The sequence below is a fragment of the Procambarus clarkii genome, chromosome 1 (genome assembly GCF_040958095.1).
Source record: "Procambarus clarkii isolate CNS0578487 chromosome 1, FALCON_Pclarkii_2.0, whole genome shotgun sequence".
Lineage (NCBI taxonomy): Eukaryota > Metazoa > Arthropoda > Malacostraca > Decapoda > Cambaridae > Procambarus > Procambarus clarkii.
In genome coordinates this window covers 39,124,050-39,133,648 of record NC_091150.1, presented here as the reverse complement: position 1 = coordinate 39,133,648, position 9,599 = coordinate 39,124,050, and the positions used below count along the sequence as shown (strand labels likewise).

General features: G+C 49.8%; 1 protein-coding gene across 1 annotated transcript; it reads right to left on the bottom strand.

The window, feature by feature from the left end:
• Positions 1-7,001: 7,001 nt before the first annotated feature.
• On the bottom strand, positions 7,002-7,457 carry LOC138363065 (oviduct-specific glycoprotein-like). The gene has a single exon (XM_069321939.1). The coding sequence runs from the start codon at positions 7,455-7,457 to the stop codon at positions 7,002-7,004; it is 456 nt and encodes a 151-aa protein (XP_069178040.1).
• Between the last annotated feature and the right edge of the window lie 2,142 nt (positions 7,458-9,599).

Below are 9,599 nucleotides of genomic sequence, written 5' to 3'. Positions count from 1 at the left end.
TGGCGTTACCTGTGGCAGGTGGCTGCTGGCGTTACCTGTGGCAGGTGGCTGCTGGCGTTACCTGTGGCAGGTGGCTGTTGCGTTACCTGTGGCAGGTGGCTGTTGGTGTTACCTGTGGCAGGTGGCTGCTGGCGTTACCTGTGGCAGGTGGCTGTTGGCGTTACCTGTGGCAGGTGGCTGTTGGTGTTACCTGTGGCAGGTGGCTGCTGGCGTTACCTGTGGCAGGTGGCTGCTGGCGTTACCTGTGGCAGGTGGCTGTTGGTGTTACCTGTGGCTGTTGGTGTTACCTGTGGCAGGTGGCTGTTGGAGTTACCTGTGGCAGGTGGCTGCTGGCGTTACCTGTGGCAGGTGGCTGTTGGCGTTACCTGTGGCAGGTGGCTGTTGGCGTTACCTGTGGCAGGTGGCTGTTGGCGTTACCTGTGGCAGGTGGCTGCTGGCGTTACCTGTGGCAGGTGGCAGCTAGCGTTACTTGTGGCAGGTGGCTGTTGGTGTTACCTGTGGCAGGTGGCTGTTAGTGTTACCTGTGGCAGGTGGCTGCTGGCGTTACCTGTGGCAGGTGGCTACTAGTAACAAGTCTCACATTCCTGAGCCACTCCAGGCGTAAACTGGGACAGAAACTCGGTCATTCACTTAAACGTTACGCGATTGAATTTCGAGAAATGAGACCCATTTGACCTAGTGGTAAGAGGTACCTATAGACCTTTGCAATTGCTTTATGCATTCCCTTGAAGCTAGCCACATAATCCACGGAAAGTTAGGTCATGCTGGCCAGTAGACGTCCTGCCACTCTGAGACTCGCCATCCTGAGAGATTGTGTAATTTATTGAAACTGCATTAATTCGGAAGAATGTGGTTCATAAAACAATTATTTCAGCACTCCCCCCATCCTCACTCACCACCAATTCTCCCTCCCTCTTGCTGTCATATAGCCTTCTTACAATCCCCTTCCAGGCCTTACCCATCTTCCAGGCCTTACCCATCTTCCAGGCCTTGCCCATCTTCCAGACCTTACCCATCTTCCAGGCCTTACCCTTCTTCCAGGCCTTACCCATCTTCCAGGCCTTGCCCATCTTCCAGACCTTACCCATCTTCCAGACCTTACCCATCTTCCAGGCCTTACCCATCTTCCAGACCTTACCCATCTTCCAGACCTTACCCATCTTCCAGGCCTTACCCATCTTCCAGGCCTTACCCATCTTCCAGGCCTTACCCATCTTCCCCTCTCTCGTCACCCCCAAGCCCCCCCCCCTAGCCCTCCCATCCGTCTTTGTTCTTAGTGTTCAACACAGTGACCGACATACACTGAGCGGTGAATAGTTGCGTTGTTGGGGTACAGAGATTGGACTGGTCTAATTGTAAATGAATTACAACTGGTTTCACTGCAAATGGGAATGGAAGATATAATGGTGTTAAAAGGAATAGTAAAAGCAGCAGGTAATGGAGATGCTTGGGAGTAACTGTTGCATTCACCACCAAGCCTTGGGATCAGAGGGTGTTCTTGGCCGTTTTAGTGTGGATGGTGATGGTGAACTATGCCTGGCCAGGATGGTGAACTATGCCTGGCCAGGATGGTGAACTATGCCTGGCCAGGATGGTGAACTATGCCTGGCCAGGATGGTGAACTATGCCTGGCCAGGATGGTGAACTATGCCTGGCCAGGATGGTGAACTATGCCTGGCCAGGATGGTGAACTATGCCTGGCCAGAATGGTGAACTATGCCTGGCCAGGATGGTGAACTATGCCTGGCCAGGATGGTGAACTATGCCTGGCCAGAATAGTGAACTATGCCTGGCCAGGATGGTGAACTATGCCTGGCCAGGATGGTGAACTATGCCTGGCCAGGATGGTGAACTATGCCTGGCCAGGATGGTGAACTATGCCTGGCCAGGATGGTGAACTATGCCTGGCCAGGATGGTGAACTATGCCTGGCCAGGATGAAGCCAGAGAAAAGTCTGGTGGAGGTCCGTAGTGATTCTGACCTTCAAAGCGTCATTAATGAACAGTTAATCTATTCCTCTTCTGAGGAAAGTAGCACATGAAGGTATGACCGCAGGAAAAGTAACCGAGAAGCTATGGTAATCCGCAGACTTCGACCCGTCTGTGAACAGCAAAGTGAGGTTGTGGTGAACGGGGCGAGAATAGCTTGACCTGAATCATAACTTTGTATTATACCTCAATAAACTTATATCGATTTCAGACGATGAGTCACAATAACGTGGCTGAAGATATGATACACACGACTCGATAATGGTCCGGGATGGACCGAAACGTCGTCGTTTCTCCGTCTTCTGATGTGTGGTTTGGTAATATTATTTCGGTTTCAATTTCATTTCCAACTACCCTCTCCTGAGGACAGCTGAGGATGGGAGGGCGTGGTTGTCTATCCTAATTACAATAATACGAAGGTGGCTGGCATACTCATGATGATGGGAGATGTCAGTGTCCTATTGGACAATGGATTGCTCCCCCTAGTTTTATAAACTATTCTTTATGGCGCTATGATCCCCCCATCCCTGTCCCACGTGAAGGATTCGAAGCCGCACACTGGGTACTCCCAAGTACACGCCTTATAAACCATTGAACCATGATATCCTATCCAGTGTGCTGGTCCCAATCCTCCTCGTTGCTCCCACTGGTTATCCTCATTGATCACGTTAATGTAATTTCAGTGTGTTAGCTGGATGCCTCAAGACCCCTAGAAAATTCAGTTGAATCCCATGTTGCAATACTTTTGTAGCATGTTGTGGTTAAGTAGTTTAAGGCGAGTGCTTGGCAGTACCCAGTGTGTGCAGGTTCCTGTCCTCCTCATGGGTCTTACTGATTTTCTTAAGAGCAGATATTTTAGAAAGGCAAGATTCGAGGCCCTGGTCCCGAGCCTCACCAGCCTGGAAGACAAAGTAATTTTTGAGTCGGACAATATCATGCCAGATGAATAGACAGCGACGCGCCTCACCCACCATAACAACTCATCAAGAGGGAAGGTACATAAGGGCAGGCAGCAGCACGAGCCCCCAGTAGGGGAGAATATATATGCAGGTCACCATTGAGAAGACGTGTGGCACCTCATGGACCAATAGGTGTACGGACGCCACACTGCCCGCTTGTCGGTGTCCAGATGAAATGAACTGGGGAATTATGGGTCTGGACGCTCGGCGAGCACACGCAGGGCGTGAGGCGCGCCCACCATGCTGGCACCCGCCAAGAGAACCCGCAGTGGTCACACAGCAACCCGTCCTCTTAAAAATAACGTCGCTTTTCGCTCCTATGCGCGCTATAGCCAAAAAAAAAGAATGTAATTTAAAATGAAATCGGCTCACCAATGAGGCGATTCATTGGACGTATTGTCCCGTTTTCTGTTTGAGTCCTCTGGCTTACTCGGAAAGGTAAGGAGAGGAAACATTCAATTAACATTTTTCAAGACGTCTTGAAACTTTAGAAGAATTTCCTGTCCTCCTAACCTACCAGAGGACCCTTAACTTACTGTCTGGGAAAAAATCATTTTTTTTTTTTTTTAAATTACGTCCATTTTCGCCCATACGGACAAACAGCCAAATTCAGACGTAATTTGTAAGAGGAAAGGTCTGTCTCGCTAAAGTAACTGCGCTTCCAAATACATGACAGATAATACAAATTTACAGATTCTATAATACAATTATACACAGATATTTGCATTCTGTAACAAAAGCTTGGCCCAAGGTATAATATATTGGTAGGAATAATATAGTAATTTAAATATGGGGAGAAGTGGGAGGAAGGGACGGCAAGTATCGTATGGTTGGTCTCTTATCTACTGTATCGTCTCTCTGCTTTTACTGTTGTAAAATATTCCTCACTGATGCACTTGCCAACTTGCTAGCAACTTGCGAGTGCGTCCAACGCGCACTCAGCAGCACGGAAGGACAACTGACTCAAACTCAAGTAACCTTTAAGAGTTAACTGACACTTCCTGCCGGTAAAATATTATATTATCACGTTTCTTCAACTGCATTCGACACATGCATTTCCTGCCACACTGCCTCATGGGCTCAGTTGCCATTGTCTGGCCGTGTTGCAACCCTTGCTATAGACACGGTCTTGAGCACTTTGTGTATGGGTACCTCATGCCTGCACCACCTCAATACTCACTATTGCATATATTTCAGACAAGCATTTCTCGAACATTTGTTTCCTGACAGTTACCTCCATTTTCTCGAAGGATAAATTGGCCTTTATACAGTTTCGTTTACTCTTTAATGTATGAAATGATTTCAGATAAATATATGCAGGATATAAGTTATATAAATATCTGCGTGATGTAAGTGAGGAGGGAGTGGCAGAAATGTGATGACTGACAGCTGCATATTGACGCGATTACGTCAACGATGACAACAATGATAGTGACGAGGATGATGTTCGTGTCATTAAAACTGTTCATGTGTAATGGTCTTGCGGGTCTGGGGGGGATGATGCTTTTTGTGGGTGGGGCCTCTACAGTGGTTCTTGTTGGAGGGAGGGAGGGAGGTTGGTGATGTGGTGTTGTGGGTGGGGTGGAGGAGGGTTGTGGGAGGGGTGGAGGAGGGTTGTGGGTGGGGTGGATGTGGAGTGGAAGGGCCCTGTGTGTGGGCGTGATGGTATGGTCCTGCAGTTGCAGGTGATGGTGTTTATGGTGTGGTGATGGTGCTGTTAATTGACCTGGTGCTGGGCATGTCTTGCCCAGTCCACCACTTGTGCACGGCAGAAATGTCAGCGTCCGTTTTGTTGTTGTTTTAGATTCAGGTACCAGGAACAAAAAGTTGTAAGTAGCACGGGCTATGGTGAACCCGTAATGGACTTACCTGGCACAGGAGCGCGACTGTATCTGGAGCGTCTGTGATTCGCAATGCATCACCACGGACCTCGGCGCCATCCACGATCCAGGTGCCGAACTATAACTGTTGACCCTCCCATTAATCGCAGTTTCCCATCTTTTAGTACTTTGTGCTGGAAGGTGACGATCAACCACGGACGAGAGAGGGAAGTTAGTGAAGCCAGGACAGTGGAAGACTTGGGTCGACCTGAAGGTGCTAGCTAAGTGGGCTAGTTGAATGCTGCTGTTGAGCGCTGTAGACTTCACTCCTGGAGGTGCTAGCCAGTGAGGCTAGGTGAGCGCTGTGGTTGAGCGCTGTAGACTTCACTCCTGGAGGTGCTAGCCAGTGAGGCTAGGTGAGCGCTGTGGTTGAGCGCTGTAGACTTCACTTCCTGGAGGTGCTAGCCAGTGAGGCTAGGTGAGCGCTGTGGTTGAGCGCTGTAGACTTCACTTCCTGGAGGTGCTAGCCAGTGGGGCTATTTGAGTGTAGCTGACCTTGATGATTGAGCATCCCAGTGAGTGTGCAACGGACGTGGAGCATCCACGACCTCATTAGAGGAACATTGTGTCCGTCATCCGTGAAGCAGGCTAGGGTAAGGGCTAGCAACACCGTTCCGGTTGATCTCGCAATGACTTGTATATATATATATATATTATAATGGTGATGGGAAATAATAACGGGTTATTTTAAGTGTTATTACGTGTTCTGCTTATGGATTGGGCCTTTAGAGGGATACTGGGTTGGTCGTATTTTGAGTTTTGTGCGAGGGGTGTTTGTGATATACCATGTGGTGGCTGCGGCGGGCCTTTCCACCGGATTTCGGTTCTTGGTTCATGAGTGCGTATGTGAGGAGTGCTGCCTTGGTGTAGGTGGTGGTGTTTGTGGGTATTTGTATGGTCAGCACAGTAACCGGATCAGGCAATGTCGCTCAATAGTCATTGAGCGAATTCGCCTTGGCTATAGACACATCTGGCAGGTTAGTGAGGCTGAGCCACTACCAGAATATTCAGATTGTAAACTCTGTGATAAACCTTTAATGCATTCACTAGAACACTATATTGTTGAATGTGAAACCGTAAAAGATTTTGGACCTCCTGGCCCATTGTATCACCAACTGTGTAACTATTTCATTGACTCAGGTGTTCTGGACGACATCCTAACAAATTTATCCAAAATTTGCTTGTCCATTTTAAAGAATGAAGAACAATTTTATTTAAATTACTTCCAAGCTGCATCACTTATGAAGCCCATCCCTGCCCTTGTGTGGCAGTGCACAGTAGAAAGTTGTTTTCACATATCCATACATTAAAACATTGATTGTAACCATGATATATACATGTGCCAGTTTAGACCTATTGTCTTGTGTATGACCCTCTGTCCTGCGTGACAGTGAAAACCAGCATTATCCTCACTTTAATAAGACTTAATTGAAATCCTCAGATCAGGCAAAATTGTAATTAATTTTGTCAATAAAGATGTTAATAATAATAGGTGTTTGTGGGTCGTGTGGGGATGTGGGTTCGCCGCTTCGTCTGGTGGGTGTTTGTTCCCCCCCCCCCCCCCCCGTGTGCGTGCTCGGCGGTGGTATATGTGGGTTGAGTGCGGGGTTCACGTGCTGTCACGCGAGTGTGTGATTGTGGGTGGTTGTGTAGTATAATGGGCGCTTGTTGTTGGGGTTGCTTCTGTGTGCGTCTGGTGCCCACGTGTGTTCTTGTTACGTCTCCTTACATCTGACGGCTCATGTTCCCAGTAGTAAATAAGTGCCGGGGAGCAAAGGAGCTGTTGTTGGTTGCACACTAGTGCTGGTCACCCCTTGGTCTTGGAAAACCACGATTGGTCAATCGGCCTCATTGACCAATCGTGGAGGGGAAGACGGTGTGGGGGCGTGGAGGGGGAGACAGTGGGTGGGCGTGGAGGGGGAGACAGTGGGTGGGCGTGGAGGGGGAGACAGTGGGTGGGCGTGGAGGGGGAGACAGTGGGTGGGCGTGGAGGGGGAGACAGTGGGTGGGCGTGGAGGGGGAGACAGTGGGTGGGCGTGGAGGGGGAGACGGTGTGGGGGCGTGGCAGGGAAGGTGATGTGGGGGTAATGGAATCCAATCTTATCAAACACACCCAATAATATTTACTCGCGGGTTGGGGGGGGGGGAAGGTGGAATGGTGACGAATACCCAAGTTATATTCCCACTGTGAAGGCCATGTACACAGTAACGGTGAGGGCTGAGAACACATGCCCCAGCGACCTTGTGATGCCCCAGCAACCTTTTGTGATGCCCCCAGCAACCTTTGTGATGCCCCCAGCGACCTTGTGATGCCCCCAGCAACCTTTGTGATGCCCCCAGCGACCTTGTGATGCCCCAGCAACCTTTGTGATGCCCCCAGCGACCTTTGTGATGCCCCCAGCGACCTTGTGATGCCCCAGAAACCTTTGTGATGCCCCCAGCAACCTTTGTGATGCCCCCAGCGACCTTTGTGATGCCCCCAGCGACCTTTGTGATGCCCCCAGCGACCTTTGTGATGCCCCCAGCGACCTTTGTGATGCCCCCAGCGACCTTTGTGATGCCCCCAGCGACCTTTGTGATGCCCCAGCGACCTTGTGATGCCCCAGCGACCTCCTAACAGAACGGTACATTTTGACGTATACTCTCCCTAAGGCCAAAAATCCTCGTACCAGAAAATGGTGGCGGTACACGAATTTGATATTCCCGTTTTCTGTTTTGGGTCCTCTGGTAGGTTAGGGTAAGGGCACTTAAGTACAATTTATTGACAAGGTAACTGAGGAAAGGAGGACAGAAAAACAAATCGGTGAGTCTGTACGTTGGTACAACATGGTTGCAGCTGGCAATCCCAATTATGGAGGAAGAGGAGGAAGCCGCGGGAGAGAATCAGTAATAGCAAGAATCCGTCTTGGATACAAATATCCATGGAGATTCGGGATGGAAACAACAGTTGAGCAGCGGAGTTGCAGAATCTGTGGTGAGAGTGACGGACACCGCCTTGACCACTACCTGAGAGAATGTGGACACCTGATAGACATTAGAAATATGTGTAGAATAATTAACTCCACACTGAGTTAGCAAAACACTATTTGTCAAATATAAATACTGTTATTAAAAGATTTCCCCATTTTGAACCCGCAAGATAACGTAAGCTTTTAAGGGTTGACAGATGTTAATCTTCTAGTTTGATAAGCTGTTCACTTGAGACAGTTAAGCAAATCCCAGCTGTGTCTGGGTACAAGTGACAGGATGAACAACCCTAGCGGGTTTTCTTCCTATTGGGAGTGTTGTACATGCTGCTATGGCGGTGTGTCCACTCACAGGATGAGTGGCGCTGCTCAATACTGTCAGTATGGCGGTGTTCTCACTCACAGGATGAGTGGCGCTGCCCAATAAACTCGCCCTTCGGGACAAAAAAATAAAAAAAAAGTCAATTGTGTTGGGAAACCTTTAGGAGGACGGGCTGGGTCATCAGCTGTGTTTTTACATTGTGGGCGAGTGTTTCTCACTGTGGCTGCAAGAGGGCAGCACAGGCTCTGAATATCATAACTATTTATTATTAATTGAAATGATATCACCTTCAATCCTTTTCTTTTCAGCCTATTCTCACGATTTGTCAAGCGTCAAATTTAAAGTGCTTCTGCCTTATCACAAGCCTACGAACTAGTAGAACCAACCCTTCCAAACCTGTCGTGACTTATGATGTTAAGCGTCCAATTTTTGAGATGTTTATAATTCCGTCCAATGCATCCAAATTTGGACGATCGCGTCGATAGTGTCTAAATTTGGATGCATTAACTGTGAAGACAGGATTCTCTCTCTCTGTTTATGGCTTTCCGAACACATTGCTCAATTCGCAGAATACATGTCGTATATTGGTCGATGGCGGGCGAAGTTTACCTCCCTTGACAAGGCCGCCGGAGCCCTAGCGAGGGCCACTGTTTGGAGGAAGCCTTCAGTTTTCTATGCATCGGCTGGTTAGGTTGGGTGGGTTGTTTGGGTTTGTACGTTTATGGTTAGTTTAGCACTTTGTATTTTGTATGTTGTGGCAAATGAAGAGAACGGGGGACTGGACTACCACTACCCGTGGGCGGTAGTGGACCCCATACCCATCCCGTGGGCGGTAGTGGACCCCATACCCATCCCGTGGGCGGTAGTGGACCCCATACCCATCCCGTGGGCGGTAGTGGACCCCATACCCCTCCCGTGGGCGGTAGTGGACCCCATACCCATCCCGTGGGCGGTAGTGGACCCCATACCCATCCCGTGGGCGGTAGTGGACCCCATACCCATCCCGTGGGCGGTAGTGGACCCCATACCCCTCCCGTGGGTGGTAGTAGACCCCATACCCATCCCGTGGGCGGTTATGGACCCCATACCCATCCCGTGGGCGGTAGTGGACCCCATACCCCTTCCGTGGGTGGTAGTGGACCCCATACCCCTTCCGTGGGTGGTAGTGGACCCCATACCCATCCCGTGGGCGGTAGTGGACCCCATACCCATCCCGTGAGCTGTAGTGGACCCCATACCCATCCCGTGGGCGGTAGTGGACCCATACCCATCCCGTGGGCGGTAGTGGACCCCATACCCCTCCCGTGGGTGGTAGTGGAACCCATACCCATCCCGTGGGTGGTAGTGCACCCCATACCCATCCTGAGGCGGTAGTGGAAAGGGATACAGAGGCACATAATGGGCTCGGGGACTGAACCCTGTAGTTCATTTAGAATTAGTCATGATAAGCGAGTTACAGTTTAATGTAATGGCTTCGAGGACGA

What these genes read in the sequence shown, in the direction of transcription:
- LOC138363065 (XM_069321939.1), bottom strand. Translation starts at nt 7,457, where the DNA reads ATGTACCGTTCTGTTAGGAGGTCGCTGGGGCATCACAAGGTCGCTGGG.